Source organism: Hemiscyllium ocellatum, chromosome 39 (genome assembly GCF_020745735.1).
Source record: "Hemiscyllium ocellatum isolate sHemOce1 chromosome 39, sHemOce1.pat.X.cur, whole genome shotgun sequence".
Taxonomy (NCBI): Eukaryota; Metazoa; Chordata; class Chondrichthyes; order Orectolobiformes; family Hemiscylliidae; genus Hemiscyllium; species Hemiscyllium ocellatum.
Window position 1 is genome coordinate 29,344,461 of NC_083439.1, and position 21,671 is coordinate 29,366,131.

At 44.9% G+C, this 21,671-nt stretch overlaps 1 protein-coding gene across 4 annotated transcripts in view; it reads right to left on the reverse strand.

Annotated features, from left to right (window-relative positions):
• LOC132834373 (multiple C2 and transmembrane domain-containing protein 2-like) overlaps positions 1–21,671 on the reverse strand; it is a 521,106-nt gene that overhangs the window by 231,160 nt on the left and 268,275 nt on the right. For all 4 annotated transcript variants that reach the window (XM_060853214.1, XM_060853212.1, XM_060853211.1 and 1 more), the window contains exons 6-8: positions 21,380–21,456; positions 18,407–18,518; positions 13,664–13,702 (exon numbers count right to left, since the gene is read on the reverse strand). In XM_060853214.1, the coding sequence (XP_060709197.1) occupies positions 13,664–13,702; positions 18,407–18,518; positions 21,380–21,456 (228 nt within the window). The remainder of the gene's footprint in view (positions 1–13,663; positions 13,703–18,406; positions 18,519–21,379; positions 21,457–21,671) is intronic.

Below are 21,671 nucleotides of genomic sequence, written 5' to 3' on the forward strand. Positions count from 1 at the left end.
AACCCTGTGAATGTTTTCACTTCATTCTGTCAGTTATCGCAATCCCCTTTGAAAAGCCATGATTGATGAGATTCCCTACAGTGTGGAAACAGGCACTTCGGCCCAACATGTCCACACCGATCCTCCCAGACCCATTCTCCCTGACTAATGCACCTAAACCAGTTACAAATAACTCAACACCAGGTTATAGTCCAACAGGTTTAATTGGAAGCACTAGCTTTCAGAGCACTGCTCCTTCATCAGGTGGTTGATGAAGGAGCAGTGCTCTGAAAGCTAGTGCTTCCAATTAAACCTGGTGTTGTGTGATTTTTTTTAACTTTGTACACCCCAGTCCAACACCGGTATTTCCGAAGCATGGCACCTAACACTATGGGCAATTTCCCATGGCCAAGTCACCTGGCCTGCACATCTTTGGATTGTGGGAGGAAACCCATGCAGACACAGGGAGAGTGTGCAAACTCCACACAGACAGTTGCCAGAGGCAGGAATCCAACTCAACTCCCTGGTGCTGTGAGGCAGCAGTGCTAACCATTGAGTCACCATGCTGCCCACAATTGAAGCTGCCTCCACTCCACTCTCAGCAACGCACTCCACACACAAACCACTCACTGTGTAAAAACACTTTCCTCGCATCAGCCTTTTTTGTTGCCAATCACCTTCAGTCAGTGCGTCCCGGTCTTTAACCCTTCAGTCATCGAGAACAGCTTCTGTCTTGCTCGACGTCCAGACTGCTCGTAATTTGAATCATTGTTGTCAAATCTTCTCTCAACCTCCAGCTTTTCCCATCTATCCTCATCCATGGAAAACATTCTTACAAACCTATTCAACACACTCCCTAATGCCCTCACGCCCTTCCGTAAACATGATGCGCAGAATTGGACACAATGCTGCAACTTAGTCCCAATCAGTGTTCGATAAATGATAATACTCATAGAGTAACGCAGTATGGAAACACACCCTTCGGTCCAACTGGTCCACGCTGACCATGTTTTCAAACAAAATTAGTCCCACCTCCCAGCACTTGGCCCACATCCATCTAAGCTGAAAATGTGTTGCTGGAAAAGCGCAGCAGGTCAGGCAGCATCCAAGGAGCAGGAGATTCGACGTTTCAGGCATAAGCCCTTCTTCAGGCTTATGCCCGAAACATCGAACCTCCTGTTCCTTGGATGCTGCCTGACCTGCTGCGCTTTTCCAGCAACACATTTTCAGCTCTGATCTCCAGCATCTGCAGACCTCACTTTCTCCACATCCATCTAAACCTTTCCTATTCATGTACTTATCCGAATGCCTTTTAAAGGTTGAACTGTACCTGTGTACACCACTTCCTCTGGCAGTTCATTCCACACAAACCACCCTCTGTGTAAAAAAAAACTCCGCACGTCATTTTAAAATCCTTATCCTCTCAACTTAAAAGCATGCCCCTTTATCTTGAAATCCCCCACGATGGGGAAAAGGTCATTGTAACGTCCTTGTTTTTGTACTCTATGCTTTCATTTAGAAAGTGCCATGATTCCGTTTACACGAGGATTTAATTTAACAGATTTGTTATGGCGGTTCGAGCATTCGGCCCATCATGGCTGCACCAGCTTATTGAATGAGCATCAACCCCCTGTACCAACCTCTTGCCAATTCCCCATACTTTAGCACATTATTTTTCTCCAAATAACTATTCGATGCCCTTTTCAATGCCTCAGTTGAACCTGCCTCCACCCCACTTTCACATTGTGCATTCCACACCCCGAACTTCTCGCTGAGTTAAAACATTTTTCCTCACTTCACCCTTGATTTAAATCTAGACCATCACATCCCACCCCACCCCCTCATTCTTGCTCTTTTTATGATCAGGAACAGTTCCACCCTACCTACTCTATCCAACCTTTTAAACCATGACTTTTAAAACCTTCATCAGATCTCCTCTCAGCCTCCTTCTCTCCAAAGGTAGCCCCAACTACTTCGATCTGTCCTCATAGCTGACGTTCCTCACCCTCGGAACCATTCCTGTAAACCGCTTCTGTTCTCTCCCCACTGAGTTCCCACAAGGCAGTGTCCACAGCAGTACTCCAGCTGAGGTCTAACCAGTGTCGTACACCTAACCTCCCACTTTCAACAACGGAAGTGTGTATGTACGTGAGGGAGACCCTCTGCTCCTGTCCTATAATCAAAATAGAGCAGGGCGATGGCCTAGTGGTAATATCACTAGATTATTGACCAAAATAATGCACTGGGGATCTGGATTGCCCGTGGCCCACTTTTGTAAAAGCCGATCTGGTTCACTATGTCTTTTAGGGAGGGAAGCTGCCATCCTTTAGATCAGAGTGGTGCTGGAAAAGCAGGTCAGGCAGTATCCAAGAAACTGGAAAATCGACGTTTCAGGCAAAGGCCAGTCACCTATTCCTAATGAAGGGCCTTTGCCCGAAACGTCGATATTCCTGCTCCTCAGATGCTGCCTGACCTGCTGTGCTTTTCCAGCACCACTCTGATCTAAACTCTGGTTTCCAACATCTGCAGTCCTCCCTTTCGCCAAGCTGCCACCTTTACCTGGTCTGGCCTAAACGTGACTCCAGACCCACAGTGATTTGGTTAATCCCTGTAAGCAATTAGAGTTGAAGAAGTACAATAATGACTCATTTTCAACGTCACTTTATATTCCTATTTTTGTACCTATGATTCTGTACGAGGTTTCTCCAGCTTCCTCATTTTCCCTCCCCCCACCTTTTCTCAGTCCCAACCCTCAGACTCAGCACCGCCTTCTTGACCTGCAATCTTCTTCCTGACCTCTCTGCCCCCACCCCCCCTCTCCGGCCTATCACCCTCACCTTAACCTCCTTCCATCTATCGCATTCCCAATGCCCCTCCCCCAAGTCCCTCCTCCCTACCTTTTACTGCTTGGCACACCCTCCTCATTCCTGAAGAAGGGCTTATGCCCGAAACGCCGATTCGCCTTCTCCTTGGATGCTGCCTGACTTGCTGCGCTTTTCCAGCAACACATTTTTAAGCTCTGATCCCCAGCATCTGCAGTCCTCACTTTCTCCTTCTGTACGAGGTACCTTTGTACCCAAGATGGAACCGGGATTGGTGACATTGTAAACACTAGAGTCAAAAAGTGTGGTGCTGGAAAATGCAGGCAGCATCCAAGGAGCAGGAGAGTCGACGTTTCAAGGCACGGTGGCACAGTGGTTAGCACTGCTGCCTCACAGCGCCAGAGACCCGGGTTCAATTCTCGACTCAGGCGACTGACTGTGTGGAGTTTGCACATTCTCCCCGTGTCTGTGTGGGTTTCCTCCGGGTGCTCCGGTTTCCTCCCACAGTCCAAAGATGTGCAGGTCAGGTGAATTGGCCATGCTAAATTGCCCTAGTGTTAGATAAGGGGTAAATGTAGGGGTATGGGTGGGTTGCACTTTGGCGGGTCGGTGTGGACTTGTTGGGCCGAAGGGCCTGTTTCCACACTGTAAGTAATCTAATCATAAGCTCTTCATCAGGACATCATCACATTCCTGACAAAGAACTTGTGCGCAAAGCTCGACTCTCCTGGTCCTTCGATGCTGCCTGACCGGCTGTGCTTTTTCAGCACCCACACTTTTTGACGCTGATCTCCAGCATCTGCAGTCCTCACTTTCTTTGACATTGTAAACATTTCATTGTACTCACGTACTCCAGTATTTGAGTACAGTGGCAATAAAACCAAATCTAAATCTAAATCAATGCTGGCCTAGCTAGCCTAGGCTTCACTCCACGAAGGAATAAACAAAACCCTCAGTGTCTTATACCTGACCTCTCACTTCCAACAATTTGGATCTGAATACCCAGAGGGTCCCTATCCAATCATTGTCACACCAGTCTTAATGGGAGCTTTCTGTGTGTGAATGGAGTGCTGAACACCCCACAATATTCAAGTGACTGCAATTTGGACGTATCCTGCGCCTTTTGGACTTCCTGAGGTAACGGGAGGAGTGATATAAAAAGAAAGGCAGTGTTTACAGCGAAGGCCTTGGGCTGTTCTTAGGGTCAAACTTCAAAGGGCAGGGGCTGAACCCTCCAGTGTAGGAGAACACTTGTGGATTTATATTTTCGTGAGGGGCGGGGGGTGGGGATAACTTTTCAAAGACGATCAAAGGGATCCTGCTGATGCCTGGCATCTGCTGAAGGTGGATAGCAGTGCTTATTTTTCTCTGAAATATGTCAAAAGAAATCTGCAGCCTGGTATGTCTAACTTTTAAATCGAATGTTTATCTTGGAAGTGACTTCTATCTGGTCAATTCATGAGACTGCTCCCCTCAGCCCTTTGAGACTCGTGAAAATGGATTCCAAAGTTAGCCATTAAAGGGCCAAGGGTGGGGGTGGGAGGTTGGTAGAAGATGAAGATTGCTTCCATATGGCTGAACAGTATGAGAGTGGCGGGGGGGGGATGGCAGGGATTGCAGGCAGAGAGAGCTGGAGTTAGCCTCCACACCGGCTAGGTCTACTGACAGCCTCTTTATAACGTTCTCACATCTGGTCTATTGCTGCTGATACTGGGAAATGTCGACATACTCTCATCGCGGAGAGAGACGACATTGCCCTCCCCCACTCTCTTCCCTCCCGCCGCCTCCTCCTCTCTTTCCCTCCCCGCGCCCTCCCCCCTCCCAGGACACTTTGAAGATCTCAGAACTGCACTCTCAGGGCTCAAGCCTTGAAGCTCATGTCTAAAATAACTTGAAAAACACCAGAGAGCAATTCAAGCCTCTGCAAGTAAAGCAAAAGCAATATTTGCCCAAGGAATGATAGTTTCCAGTGTCTTTTGATATTCAGAAGGCCAGCAGCTTGTATCTATGTTTGAAGAGGCACAGGTGACAATTTAAATGGCAATGACCTCATTTATCAGGGCCCCGAGAAACCGTCATTACAATTTCAATCGAAGTTAGTCAACAGGTCTTCCGGGGTCTGGTATGTTATAAAACAGGGCAGCATTCCTATTGCTTCGACGCCAGATCCTTAGAGGTAACTCTAAAGTTTATGTTGTCATTCACATCATATAATTACATTCAGATTCCTTGATAAAGTAATTTGCTTTGCACTTTATATTCCTCTTCCATTCCCCGCTGTCGGTGGAAGGTTAACCATGTTTGTTTTCAGAAACTCTCCTGATGTAAACATTTGCAAAGTAACTGCTTGAGTAAATTTCCTGAAAATGCTGGGGAAATGAAATGCTCCGAAGAAACTTGCTCCCATAGTTTTCAAGAAGCAGTGTTCCCTCAGTCAGACCTAATACAAAGGATATTGGTTATGGAGGAGGTTATTAATTCATTTTTAAAGCATTAACAGAAACAGGCTGTTTATTTATCCGCAATGTAAAACTCTCGGCAACTCTCTTTGGAATTTTAGTCCAGTATTTATTTAGATTAGATTCCCTCCAGTGTGGAAACAGGCCCTTCGGCCCAACCAGTCCATACCGACCTTCCGAGATTAACCCACACAGACCCATTTCCCTCTGACTAATGCATCTAACACTATGGGCAATTTAGCATGACCAATTCACATGATCTGTACATCTTTGGAATGTGGGAGGAAACCGGAGCACTCAGAGGAAACCCACACAGAAAGAACGTGCAAACGTCACACAGTCGCCCGGGGCTAGAATCGAACCTGGGACCCTGGTGCTGTGAAACAGCAGTGCTAACCACTGAGCCACCGTGCTATCCAGTATTGTAGCCTTGTTTGCATTGGGAATGGATGCACCATTTGGGCAGCTATCAAGCGAAGTGATGCCTGAGTGAGACTTATCGTGTATGCGTTCCAGAAAGCAGGCAGTAGCAATGTCACTCGGGTGTTCAGCACCTTCCAAAGGCAAAGTGCTTCTAAGTTCTCGTGAGAACCCACTGCACATCCAAAGCCATGGTTGAATGTCAGCACACTCCATCCTGGTATGTACACAAGCACGGATCCCTTCAATTACACTGTAACTCCAAAGCTAACATTTTTTTAGCCACAGATTAATTTACGAGTAAAGTCGGAACTTGGCCCCAATTTATTTGCCTGTTCCTAAATTTGCCAGACTCTGCCACCCCAAATCCTAAGACTAATATTGCAAATGCTAATCCCTTGTCAATGTTTATTAACTAGAGTCCATCTACTTGAGTCTAGACCACTTCAATACACAAATACCTGACTAATATTGCTTGGAGTGGGCAAACATGCCATGCTGTGCTAATTTTAGCAGCGTTTTTCTAATCTGCTGATATCTGCGCTGCTCTTCAACTTCCTCTGATGCCCTTTAAGTGCTGAAATATCCAAAAGTTGGAAATATATCCAGGAATAATTGACAGCTAAAAACCCATCACTGCGTAAAAGAGATAAGCCTCCCTCCTGCAATTCCCTTGCAACTTTCGAACATTTAAGAAAAAGCCTACAATATTGTATTTTTCATTTCAATGCATGTGAACAATTCCAAAGTAGAATATTTGGGGCAAAATTCACATTTGGGAACTATATCTTGTACGTTAAATTAATTAAGGACAGGAACAGTATGTAGTAATATTTTAGACATGCCTTCGTTAACATAATCATGTATTTGTCATCGATAAAGCTTTATTAAAATAGAGAATTACAAAAGGAAGGGATGAAGGAGCTGTCAGACATAATGGAACTAACATGGATTTTGTTAAAAATCATTATTAATCTCTGTTAGCTGAAAAGCAAACTCTCAATGTAAGTGGCTCAGGTCACTGAATGCTGGTTCAATACTGCCCTCTAGCGATCACTGACCCAGGACTGAATGACCAAAGCACAGCAGCATTCCAGGTCAGACTTCGAAGGTCAAAGGACAGACATATTCCAATGAATGGTGGGGTTGGGGCAAGGTTCGGTTTAGCTCAGCTGGCTAGACAGCTAGTGTACGGATCACGCTAACAGCAGCAGCAATGGGTTCAAGCCCCACTCTTGCTGAAATACCCATCAGCCACTGCCTCCATTCTCCAACTGAAGCCAAACAAAATGTATAAAATAATCACAAAGGACTAATCTCAGGGCAGAAAACGTGGAAACTTTTGAGTTACAAGTGAAAATAAATTAAAAGGAATCGAAACAGTCGGCTCCAAAGTGACACTAACAAAAATGAAAGATATTGTGACCAAAAGAGAAGCTGCTTAAAATGAAGTAGGAAATAGCCACCAGCCTCTCGCTTGTGTTTCTGCTAACACGTCACACTGCCCTCGTCAATCAGCCTCTCACTGTAGATATTTCTAATCAATCTGGTCAGAAATGTTTTGTCATATGTCTGGAGCAGGTGGGCCTTGAACCTGCACTTCCTAGCTCATAGGTAGGGACACTACCACTGCACCACAAGATCTCTCAATCAAGCCCCACTATATCACGTGCAACAAGCTCTATGACCTCTCTCTGCAGTCACATACCAACTCCTCTCACGTCTCTTTCAGCTTCTGAATTCCTCTCTCCCGCATAAACCAATTTAACGAAAGCAGAACTGGCTGGGGAGAACACTCGGCAGGTCTGGCAGCATCTGCGGAGAAAAGATCATTGCTCCAGTGTTCCGAAGAAGGGTCACCGAACCTCCACAATTCTCTCCACTGATGCTACCCGACCTGCTGAGAGTTTCCAGCAATTTCTGTCTTCCAACATTCCACCGTTCTTTGGCTTTTAGCCAATTTAACAAGTTTCTATTCTACCTCACAACTGACTCTTTCTGTCTTGGTGCCTGCTCCAACATTAATGCGTATACAAGGCAGAGAATACAGGGATGCAGCATGGGTGGAGGTATTTTGATACAGCCAGGGACCCATTCTTGAGCGACTGCCTGTATGCAGTTTGCACTTTCTCCCCCTGGTCTGTGTGGGTTTCCTCCCACAGTCCAAAGATGTGCAGGTTAGGTGAACCCGCCACGCTAAATTTCTCAAGGCATCCAGGGATGTGCAGGCGAGGTGGGTTAGCCATGAGAAAGGCAGGGTTACAGGGATAGGGGAGGGGAGAGGGCGATGGGGATGGAGATGGGGGAATGTTGCTCGGAGTGTCGGTGCGAACACGATGGCCCGAATGGCCACACCGGAGGGATTCTGTAAAAAAAATTGGAGAGGTCTGTGTGGAGTACAAACTCTGGCAGAGACATGCGAGTCGAGAGTGTGGTGCTGGAGAAGCAGAGCAGGTCAGGCAGCATCCGAGGAGCAGGAGAATCAATGTTTCGAGCATAAGCTCTTCATCAGGCAGAGACATGTTGAGTGAACCTTTTGTTTTTGTACTTTTCAATCTCCTCCAGCCCCACTTTCCAGTCCGTTCTTTCGAGCCAACAGTCAGTTCTGAACTTCTGCCTGTCCTCAATTTTCAGCTGAAAAGGCCTTTATCTTTCAACCCTTTGCCCTCGCTATTTCTCTCCCACCTCTCCAACCAGCTGCTTAGTCATATCTCCAAACCCCTAGTGCACACCATGGAATTTTTCTCTGTGTTTACACACACCGTACACTGACATTTCAAAAGCGTTTAGGCACAGCAGGACCAATAACGGGTCGAGCCACAGAATGTGAAACCAGTAAATGATGCACTGGCTGGCTGCAGATTGGTAATCCAGTATTGATCAAAGAAGGTGGATTTGTTCCACCTCACAGCACAGGGGAAGGTGGTAGCGTCATTGAGGTAGTAATAGAGAGGCCCAAGCTAACTCCTCGAGACTGTGGGTACAAATCCCACTCAAATCATTTTTGCAAAGGAGGAGAGGCTCAAGGGGCCAAAGGGCCTACTCCGGATCCTATTTCTTGTGGTCGTACGATGATCTAATTAATCACACAAGTGCTATGACACAGAAGTCGACCTCTCGGCTCATCATCAATGGAGCATCATTACCTCTGCTCCCATCTGCTTTCTCCCCCATAGCCATGTGCATTCGTTTTATCCAAATAACCATCTAATGCCCTTCGTTCGAACGTGTCTCATCACACCTCCAGACGGCACATTACATCCCCTAAGGACTCATTGAGTGAAAAAAGATTTCCTTACTTCACCTTCGCTTCTTTTGCAGGTCACTTTAAATCTAAATTTAAACATGGAGGTGAAAACTGGCCTGAGCATTGATGATCAAGATAGTGTCCTGAATTGTTCACTGGTGTCCTTTAGGGTAGAAAACTTTACCCAGTCTGGTCTACCTGTGGCTGACTCGTAGACGCCCTCTAGAATGGCTTGGCAGGTCATTCACTTCAAGGGCAATGAAGAACGAGCAACAAATGTTAGCAACATCCACATGACCCCATGAAATGAAAAATAAAACAGGCGGAAAGATTTAAGAGACATATTTGCCTCACCTCCAGTTACCAATACTGCTACCATTGGAAACAGTCCTGCCTTACTTGAAGATTCCCTACACCAACCCTGGAAGAGTAACCGACTCAGACCCATTTCTCTCTGACTAATGCACTTAGCTCTATGAGAAAGTGCGGACTGCAGATGCTGGAGATCAGAGCTGAAAAATGTGTTGCTGGAAAAGCGCAGCAGGTCAGGCAGCATCCAAAGAGCAGGAGAATCGACGTTTCGGGTTTCCTGAAGAAGGGCTTATGCCCGAAACGTCGATTCTCCTGCTCCTTGGATGCTGCCTGACCTGCTGCACTTTTCCAGCAACACATTTTTCAGCATTTAGCTCTATGGACAACTCACCTAACCTGCACATCTTTGGACTGTGGAAGGAAACCGGAGCACCCGGAGGAAACCCACGCAGACACGGGGAGAACGTGCAAATTCCACACAGACAGTCGCCCAAGGCGGGAATCAAACTCAAGTTCCCCGATGCTGTGAGGCTGCAGTGCTAACCACTGAGGCACCGTGCCACCCCAAATACTACTGAAGCATTTCATTACTTTCTGTTGAATCTATCTTCACCTTCTCTGTTCTAAGGCAAACAATGCCAGCTTCTCCTGTCTTGATGCCTAATCTGCTTCTGGCCATCTTTCCAAAAGTATGATCCAGAGAATGGAACATATTACTCCAACCAAGGCATAATCAGAAACTTGTAAATGCTTCAGCAAAACTTCCAAACTTTTACTGAACTCAGTATTTCTATTTACACAGCTGAGGGAACCAGAGTGCTTGTTAAAACATTTATAATGTACATTTATATCAAATTTTTATTCAAAAGGTAATGTAACAGGGTCAAACAGCTTCAGGAGAAACATAGGATCAGTTAAGTATCGAGTGAAACTATTATCTTGTTCTTTTTGATGATGATGATGACTCCCTGGAAACAGACCCTTCGGCCCAACCAGCCCACACTGACCCTCCAAGGAGTAACCTACCCAGCCACATTTCCCTCTGACTAGTACATCTAACACTATGGGCAATTTAGCATGGCCAATTCACCTAACCTGCACATCTTTGGACTATGGGAGGAAACCGGAGCACCCGGAGGAAACCCACACAGACATAGGGAGAATATGCAAACTCCACACAGATAGCCTGTCCAAGGCTGGAATGGAACCTGGGACCCTTATGCTATGAGGCAGCAGTGCTAACCACTGAGCCACCGTGCCACCCTACAGCCCATTGTGTTCAGACAGAGTATCTGAGAAGCATCCCACCCAGACCCATCCCCCTACCCTATCCCTGCATTTTCAAAGGCTAAACCACCCTGCCTGTACATCCCTGGGCACTATTGGCTATGCTAAATTGCCTACCCACCTAACCTACACATCTTTGGATTGTGGGAGGAAACCGGAGCACCCGGAGGAATTCACACGGTCACAGGGAGAAAGTGCAAACTCCACACAGGCAGACACCTGAGGCTGGAATCGAACCTGAATCCCTGGTGCTAAGGCACGATGCTGTCAGTCCTTGCTTTCATTTCAGATTTTAAACTTTGCTTTTCTAATTGATATATAATATTGATTTCAATTTATATACTCTCTCAAAATCTATATGCTCATGTAATTCTTGTCCATGCTCTGCATTCTCAACTTAAATACACGGTTTAACTTGTGGTTAATGGAGCTATATCTGTAAGCAATCCAAAAACACATTCTCTCCCCTGCTTACACACATTCCTTCACTTATTTAAAGCTCAATAATGTAACAGAGACACAAGGTGGAGAGTGACAGACCCTGCTCTCCACGTCAATCCTGAAGCACTGCCAGGATTCCAGACTTTCCAAGAATGTTTAGGAATCTCCAGGACAAGGCTGCAAGAAACGGTGGGAGAAATATCTAGAAATTATCTGGGCTTTTTATGTTTTCTGTGAGCACTTTCTATTCTTTATAGGAGCATAGGATCCCAGACCATGAGGTGATGGATGATTAGTGCTGACAGGAGATATGTCGCCAAAGTCCTGCATGCCTCAGGACAAATGCAAGAATACCAAATTTCAAAAGGTCACACAAATTTATCCCAGAGGAGAAAAAGGTTAGGATGAGGTGCCTATTACATGGCATGGCGGCATAGATCGGCAGAAGCAGTGCCAATCAATCAGTGCCCTTTTCTCTTGTAATTCGGGGTCAGTTAGCTCCATTGGCTGGACAGCTGGCTTGCGATGCAGAGTGATGCAAAAAGCACAGGGTCAATCCCTGTATTGGCTAAGATCACCACGAAGGTTACATTGCCTCATTCTTGCCCTCACCGAAGCTTGGTAAATTCACCACGAATCATCTCTCTCAAATGAGAGGAGGAGCCCTGTAGTTCTCTGGGATTGCGAGGACTCTACCTTTATCTTTTCTCTTGTATAATAAAGGGTGGTGATTCTGTGAAATTTGGCATTCTTGCATTTGGTCCTGAGGAGTGCAAGACAAAAAACTCCAGCAACATATCTCTCTTTTCAACAATACTAAAACTCTGTACCATCAAACAATAGGTGGATGATACTCAACACTCACACAACTGAATATGAAGAATCTAGTCGCATTCTGATTTTTCTTTTAACTCACTCAGGGATTATGGGCCTTCACTGATTGGGCCAGAACTTACTGCCCAGGAAGACTGCAGCAGAAAGAGACAGGACTGGGAGTTGAAATGATCGGAGTATTACAGACATTGTATAGTGCAGCATGAGGGGCCAGTTGAGGAAGGCATTAAAACAGTGAAATCTAGAGATATCAAAAACACAAACAAAGGTTTCTACGGCAGCAGGACTTGGTGGGGAATGGCAGTTAGCTCTGAAGATGCATATGTTGGTGGAAGCAGAGGAATGGGGTATTGTCATGAGATGAAATGAGTTTGACACCTCCAGACATACACGTGTAGACAGAGTTGGGAACCAGAGATATGTAACTGAGTAGTTCCTGCTCACCCTACACACAGGTCCCTGCTGGTAAACATCCAAAGAACACACCATAAACCTACAACTCCTTCACTCCAATGCTGTCAACCTTCCCCAGCCTCCTGGCTGGCCTCAGTACAAGACAGCGGAGATAATCTCTCCGAACACACAGTCATTTCGATATAGTGTGCAAAACATTCTATGAGCTCACTTTGACGTACCTGCTGATATGTTTGTATTTCAATGGTTCAGGAGGCTCACTAGATTGAATGAATGATTTATTTATTATCACATCTATCTTAAAGATACAGGGAAAAGTGTTTTGTCGCCACAATCCAACACCATTTTGATGTACAGTGAGGATAAAAAGAAACTACTCAAGTAAGAGTTCACCTTCTGTTCAGATTGGGGTCTAAAGCATAGCTTCAGGGTCTCTGAAAGGTGTTCTGGTACTTGAAGACTCCTACCAAGAGCCCAGGTACTGGGTCCACCACGCCAGGAAACTCTGCGATGGGCACTACCGCCACCAAAAATCCAGGCTCCAGGCCTACATCGTCGAGAGTCCAAGTTCCGGGCCTACCATAATTAAGAGTCCAGGCTCCAGGCCTACCACCATTGAGAGTCCAGGCCCTGGGCCTACCACTGTCAAGAGTCCAATGTGGCTTTTTTAGGCATTTTTAAAACCAACCCAGAAGTTGTGCCACTAGAGTGGGGAGCCAGTTCCTCACTCCTCATCCAGGAAACAAACAGATTAGAGGATGCTGCCTGGAGCTGCGGTTCAGAGGACCTTGCCTGGAATCTAGTTACAATCCCCTCGTCAGTGGGAATTCTCATCGGAATCATGCTGTTGAGTTGAATGACCCTTGACCCAGGCGCTCAAGACTGGCACAGGACTTGCTGCAAGTGTAAACTGAACTCCTAATGCAAATAACCCTCAGCCATATGAGCCTCTTTTGTTTGGCATTAAATGTAGCATGAACTGGAAACTGTCACATGATCAGAACCTATACAGAGGCCATGTGGACATGGATCACATGATTTAATCCCCAGGAATACATCGAATCAAAGTGTCAAACCCTACCCTGGCAAATCACTGCCACACAAAAAACATTTAGTTCACCGAAAATGCAAGTGATTTGCTGACATGTATCAGAATTGTTTGAGGGACTAAGGTGGAACATTCACCCTTGGAAACTTCCTGAGCGGCTGCTTCCGAACAACCTAATGCAAGGAATGAGCACAAATTAAAACTCTCTGTGATACTTGGTAATAATAGTGCTGGCCACTCAATTAGCAAATGGTGAATCAACATGACAAACATTATGTTGTCTATAGACTCAACAAAATTCCTGACACTGTCAATAAATTGTTTCTTTTAGGAACATTTGGCTGACAAAAGCATTGACATCAAACTAAGAAAACAATCAATAAAAGACTTAAGGTTTTACCTTTGTCTGCGTCCCTCGCTTCTTCCTGACTGGACCAGCCTGGTGAACAGATGGGATGCAAGGTGGCACAGGATGCAGGAGACGGGAATGAACAGAGGAATGCAGTTGTTAATGACAAATTAACCGTTTCTGAAGGGATTGGTCTTGCCTAACAACAGAGAACACGCACCGAAGCTGCGCTGGAATCTGAATAAATAATTGCAAATAAATCGCAGCGAGTGTTACGCTGGCGTTTCTGAGCAACAACACCACGAGTGCCTGCAAAAGGGCTGCTTCCACAGCTAACCAGAGCCAGGCTTCTCTACAAGACTCAGATAATTTTACAAATCACATTTTGACTGATTGCACTCAAGTGACACGTATTGAGATGTGTTACAATGTTAATTATAAATGCACATTGTATAAGGAAACACGGATTCCCCGAGTTAAATCTACATATTGAAGCTACAAGGCTGAATGAAAATGAAAGTTTAGTTAGTCTTGCATAAATACAAACCTTTCCAAACAATGTCACTTAACCTTCTCGTGCCAGTCATGTGGCTTTCTGTACTGGTTCATGTTTTTCTAATTAGGTAGACCTGGTCGGTGTGATTCCCTTTTTGTTAATTACACTGCTGTCATTTTCTGTTCTGCTGGTTTTTTAATGCTGGGATTTAACAGCAGGATGACGAGCGATTATGCTGCCAGCAACAATACATGGTTATGCTGCTAATTTTTGTGGACGGGCAAATCCAGTGCAAATTAACCTCCGGGATCTCAAAACATGCCACCACCATCCTGGAATCTGCCAAGTGCCATTCAGAAAACCTGCTGCAATCCCAATCTCCTCAGGAACACGGAAGATAATCATCTCCCCTCAGCGGGAACAGCAGAGTAAATACCCTCAGTAAATCGACAGGAGGGTCCGACTGGCACTCAGAGTCGAAGCGGAGATTGGGCTTTATTTTAATTAAGGTTCATATTAACGTTAGACTGCAGTTCCCCCACAGGTACTGGCCCTGCGCTGTTAAGATGTTCAATTGGCAGACTCATGTTAGTTTACTGAGCAAGCAGTGCCACCAGTCTAATGGTCCACAGTCCATATACACAACACTCTGCCTGTTTTTTTAAGTGATGGGAGATAGTCATTGAATGTCCAGATTAGAAAGTGCTTGAAGGTTGATGCTTCACATGCTATAAAGAGTGCACCAGCAGTACTGGGCTGGAGGCATACTGAACACAACATGAAGCCCAACCCCTCACCTTCAGGACCACCCACCTGTCCTTAACACACGCAGAAGTTTTTATTCATTTATTGGACATGAGATTCCCTGGCTAGGCCAACATATGTTGCCCACCTTCAACTGCCCCTTGAGAAGGTGGTGGTGGGGAGTTATTTATTTGAGCTGCTGCAGGTACATCCACAGTGCTCTCAGGGAAGGTTCCAGGATTTTGACCCAGCGACACTGAAGGAACGGTGATATATTTCCAAGTCGGGATGGCGGGTGGCTTGGAGGGGAAGCTGCAGAGGGTGGTGTTCCCACGTATCTGCTGTGTAGAAGAGGCTGTGAGACTGTAAGGGATTTCCAGTGAGTTATTGTGGTGCACCTCTTGGAGGGTACACACTGATGCTGCTGTGCGTCAGTGTTGAAGGGACTGAATGTGGAAGGCTGTGTATGGACTGCAAATTCGTTTAAACTAAGCTACACTGTCAATTACACCCAGACACTATTTTAGATGAATGCTGAAACAGCAGGATAATCTCCAAGCTGACATCAACTATAACAATTTTACAGCATGGAAGCTGGCCATTCAGCCCATCCTCGCTGTACAAGAAGCCATCCAGCCTAATCTCACTCTCTGCTTCCTGGACTCTAAGTTATGGCTTTTCAAATGTATGCCACACATTTGAAATGCGATAAGTGTTCCTGCTTTCCCCTACCTTTCACACAGTGAATTCTAGACCTCCAACATCCTCTTAGTGAAAATAAGCATCCCCTTACTCTTCTTGGTTATAGATTCCATTAACCACGGGGAATGACACCAAGCAGCTACAGGGAAACCAGGCAATAATAGCTCAACTCACAGCAACTGGGATCAGGGAGGGAATCAGAGCAGCCAGGACGCACCCACGTGTCAATACCAGATCATTAATAAACCAGAAGTTTAGATTAGATTAGATTACTTACAGTGTGGAAACAGGCCCTTCAGCCCAACAAGTCCACACCGACCCGCCGAAGCGTAACCCACCCAGACCCATTCCCCTACATTTACCCCTTCACCTAACACTACGGGCAACTTAACATGGCCAATTCACCTGACCCACACATTTTTGGACCGTGGGAGGAAACCGGAGTACCCGGAGGAAACCCACGCAGACACGGGGAGAATGTGCAAACTCCACACAGACAGTCGCCTGAGGCGGGAATTGAACCCGGATCTCTGGCGCTGTGAGGCAACAGTGCTAACCACTGTGCCACCCAAACCAACAGCAATGAATTCAAGAGAAAACACTCAGATGTAAAACCTGGTGCACAGATATTGTAGCAAATCTGATAAAAATCCACTGGGTTTCGAAGATCAATTTTACTGCCAATTGGCTGCACCAACACCTCACACCTGAAACTAGCCCAGCTAAGTAAACTCTTACACCATTTTTATTCCTTCAGCAAACCTGATGAGTTCTTGGGCCATGAGTTTATGGCCAATAGCGAATGGGAATTCCCTGTTACAACCTGTCATTAGTGAGGCTCCATCACGTGAAGTCATCCATTTCGCTAAGAATAACAGTAAAAAGGACTATTACATGAATGGTAAGAAATTGCAGCACACTGCTGTGCAGAAGGACCTGGGTGTCCCTGTGCATGAATCACAAAAGGTTGGTCTGTAAGTACAACAATTAATTAGGAAGGCAAATGGAATTTTGTCCTTCAGTGCTAAAGGGATTGAGTTTAAAAGCAGGGAGATTATCTTGCAGCTGTACAGGGTGCTGGTGAGGCCACACCTGAAGCATTGCGCACAGTTTTGGTCTCCTTACTTGAGAAAGGATGTACAGGTGCTGGAGGGGGTGCAGAGGTGGTTCACTAGGTTTGATTTCAGAGTTGAGTCTTATGAGGAGACACTGAGTAGACTGGGTTATATTAATTGGAATTTCAAGGAATGAGGGGCGATCTTATAGAAACATAAAATTAGAAAGGGAATAGGTAAGATGGAAGTAGCGAGGATGTTTCCACTGGCGGGTGAAACTAGGACAAGAGGGCACAGCTTCAAAATGAGGGGGAGCAGACTTAGGACTGAGTTGCGAAGGAACGTCTTCACCCAGAGGGTTGTGAATCTGTGGAATTCCCTGTCCAGTGAAGTAGTTGAGGCTTCCTCAGTAAATGTCTTTAAAGCTAAGATAGATTCTTTTTTGAACAGTAAAGAAATTAAGGAATACAGTGGGTAAACGGAGCTGAGTCCATGAAAAGATCAGCCATAATCTCATTGAATTGCGGAGCGGGCTTGAAGGGCCTACTCCTGCTCCTAGTTTTTACGCTCGTATTACTCTGGAGTATCAGGCAGGATTAGCATTACTCTGGAGTATCAGATTACTTTATTAGATTAGATTACTTTACAGTGTGGAAACAGGCCCTTCGGCCCAACAAGTCCACACCGACCCGCCGAAGCGTAACCCACCCATACCCCTACATTTTACCCTTACCTAACACTACGGGCAATTTAGCATGGCCAATTCACCTGACCCGCACATCTTTGGACTGTGGGAGGAAACCGGAGCACCCGGAGGAAACCCACGCAGACACGGGGAGAACGTGCAAACTCCACACAGTCAGTCGCCTGAGGCGGGAATTGAACCCAGGTCCCTGGCGCTGTGAGGCAGCAGTGCTAACCACTGTGCCACTGTGCCACCGTATCACGCAGGATACATTGTCTAGAGTTGGACTAAAGCCTATCACCTTCTAAAAAGCATAAATCCAAATGGGAGGCAGCCTGGAACACAAAGTAATTGAGAATACTTCACAGATTAATGGATGCACAATAATCTGATCTTCCCTGTGGTTAGTACCAATTGGAGGCGATGTACATTGTGAGTTCTTGGAAGTCTTGAGCTTCCTCACATGATGTCCATCGTTGCTGATGGTTCAGTTAGTTACTATAATCTTCAATCAATCCAAAGAAACAAGTTTGCAAGTTTTTGAATTGTATTTGTTCATAGAATATGGGCATCACTAGATTTATTATTCATCCCTAACTTCCCAACATTAATTAATCACATCATAATCCAAGTTTTGGTACTTGACACTGCTTTGTTGTTCAGTCGTGGGACATGGGTCTCACTGGCTGGGCCAGTATTTATTTCACATCTCTATTTCACAAGCAGTCCACAATTCCACAAGGAAGGGAATTCATGGATTCTGACACAGTGACACTGAAGGAATGGTGATATATTTCCACATCAGGATGGTGAGTGACTCCGCAGGGAACTGGCACTTCTAGATGCAGTGACTGTGCATGGGGAAGGTATTGGAAGGAGTTTAGTGAATTTCTGCAGTGCATGTTACAGGTGGTTCACACTGCTGTTACTGAGCATCGGTGATGGTGGGAGTGGATACTACTTGACACATGCTACCCTGGAATGCATTATGAATTCTTGCATATCCAAAAAACAATTCCTTTCACCTTATATAACTTCCAAAGTTAACACCTACTGAAATGTGAAAATGTAGGAATAAACGCACAGCAGGAAAGAACGAACCCTTTACTCACATTTCTTCTGCTGTCCCTCGGTTTGTTGGCAAGTTTTATCTCCAGGATAATCTCGCCCATGTCTTCCTCCAGGCTATTTGGATCATCGAGCTGCAATTGCTTCAGTACCGTGCTAAGAGAAGGGAGCAGACCAACATGGTAAAAAGTGTTTTCAAATCATGTCGACAGCCTTTGAACTATAGAGGATAGAAACCAGATTTTCAGTCACTCTAGCTCTGGAATTCTTGAAGGTGAAGTAGACAGAGTCGTGAAGAAATACACTTGCCATAAATGGTCAATTGCATTGACTATAGGAGTCACGGCTGTACAGGACACTGGTGTGGCCACTTTTGGAATACCACATACAACTCTGATCTTCCTGCTATAGGATAGATGCTGTTTAACTTGAAAGGATTCGTAAAAGATTTACCAGAATGTTAGCGTGGTTGGAGGGTTGAGATATAGGGAGAGGCTGAATAGGGTGGGGCTATCTTCCCTTGAGCATCAGAGGCTGAGGGGTGACCTTGTGGAGGTTTATAAAAACATGAGGGGCATGGATAAGGTGAATAGCCATGGTCTTTTTCCCAGATTGAGAATCCCAAACTCAGCAGAGCTATTTGTGACAAGTGCTGAGTTCAAACAGACCTCACATTTTGTGGAGGATGCAACTCAACCCACAGCGACTCTATGGAGGACACAGACAAGACACTGAGGGAAGGTAAGATCAGTTAAAGGTTCACAATTTGTTTCCTTTTCAAAAGAAAATAAGAACAGGCTGCAGTTGTCAACAAAAACAAAAACTATGTGGACCCACTGCTGGATTCAATAGATTCAAAGGATATCTCAATTAGATTAGAGCAAAAAGAAATCACCATCTGCTTCTGCCATTTTAACACACCTCATTGTTGATATTTCCCAAGGGTTGTTATTACAGCTAGGCCAATTGTTGATGCTTGACTGATTTCCAGAAAGATCCACATTATCTCAGCAGGGGTACAGAGTTCACGATTTGACTAGCAGATTTAAGAGGCTGTTAAAGGATTAACTGTCTTTGATGTGGTTCGTAAGAGAAGCTTTTTTGTTTTTACAACGGATTAACCATTTTATCAATGGGTATTTTGAATGAGACTTTATTGCAGTATCAGCCATGTAACAGCTGGTTACATGTCCATGCTTTCTTTCATCTCCACATGGAGCTGAAGCGAGCCCGAAGTGGATACTAAGTAAGTACAGACTATAGGCAAACTTATTTGTGCTGTGGTAGCATTAGGTTTGGGCCACTATTGCAGAGAAGAGAGATGACTCAGTCTACCTCAGCACTTGCCTGCCCTAAATGTATCGAGAGGTAAAGGGGATGAGTGGAGAAATTTTACAATTCAGGTTTTCAGCCGCAACAATGGAAGTCTGACCCTAGGTTTCATAAATAAGCTGAGAGTGCCTAAAACTTCATGATAACACCATAACATGATTGAAAATTTGAATTTCCAACCCATTGCCAATATAAATAGGAGAAGCAGTGGCAGTGATTACACGAGGCAATTGGATGGTTAATGGAATGGAAGAAAACTTGCAGGGTTAGCGGTGAATATGGGACTGACTGACTCTACAGAGAGCTAGCATGGACGAGATGGGCAGGTAGGCCTTCTTTGGGTCATAATTAATCCACAAAACCAGCATCAATTTCACCAGGCAAATAATTGTGAGGAACGCATAAGCTTCCATGCGTATAAGGCTCAATACTTTGCTGTCAGTTTGTAGAGTTCAATTCGAGAGAATATAAACTTATTTTCCAGCATTACTGAACAATCAAACAGAAACACACTCATAGTTTGGATACCACAGAGATATAAAAGTCCAATAGGCAGACAAGCAAAATGGCTGCCACAGGGTTGGGAGATGTTATTCCCATTATTACAAAATTGTAAACCCAATCCTATTGAATTCATTTATCAAGTCAATGTGCTTGGTCCCTGTACCATTTCCCTGCCCACTCCCTCCTCAATAGATCATTAACATACCATTTACACATTCATTACTAATTCAGTGGTGTCAAAGGGGAAAATATTCAATCTGAATAACACCAAACTGTACAATGGTAAATGTGCTGTATAATGGTAAATGTGCTGTACAATGGAAATAGACGGCCAAGATCAGGCTCTTTCTCTACTTAATGGAGCACTCTTTAAGGGCCAAGTCTGCAATCCTGTTACCCCCAGTGGGAAACTGTATTCACTGTGAATGTATACCCCCACTGTGACAGTAAAACACAAATCCACCATTTAACACTGTGCAGCCCTCTTGATGCAGGATCTGTCCAGTTCTAACTAATGTGAGATAAGGTTCGAGATTCACCTGCTGAACAGCGAGTGGTTTCATTCTATTTACTGAAACTTTTATATGAGGAGAGAACACAGTGAATTAATCGGATAACATCTCCAAAAATAAACAACTAGCACAGGCTTGATGGGCTGAACTGCCTTCTTCAATATCATAACTTTACACTCACCATTTTATTGTGTGCGTATATATGTCTATAATAGACCATTATGGGGACAGATATTCAGCTATGAACTAAATCAAAAGTCACTACTCTGTTTTCATTATATCACCATCAGTTTTAGTCAATCTATTAGTTCAAACACTTTAAAACTTTAGCCCAGTTCCTGTGCTCTATTATAAGTCATATCAGCTCTTCACTGAAGTTCTGTGTGTATGCCAACACAGTCATAAATCCAGTCTCCATTAATTTATAATTTATATCTCTTAATCCCTCCAGGCCGGTGAACAATTGCTGTGCTTTTAATAGCACTTAGCTCCAGACAATTGAGTCTGAGTACTTCATATCTTTTATTTGCCTTGCCTAAATCCAAGGAACACTTTTCAATATTCAGAGCTCAGGTACTGCTCTATCAGATAACCCTCTTCAATCACTCACTTGATAACAAACCAACAGTACACAAACAGTAAAGTATGATTCACTATTAGATTACAAACCTGTTCACTTCAAGCTCACTCAGACTGAGATATGCAGAACCCATGAAATCGTCCGTGGCCAAATCTCGGTCGTAAACCTATTTGCGGAGAGAGTTTTATTTCATTATTACGTTAACTGAGAGTGAATGAACACGTGGTTCAAGACAAATGCTTGAGGACCATAACCTGTAGAATCAGTTTTATGATCACCACTTCAGTCAAAAGGAAATAATTCAGTGCTCCGATCAGTCCCCACCCGGAGTGGTGTGTCCATTTTCAATGGTCAAGAAATCACGGAGACATTCAGTCACAA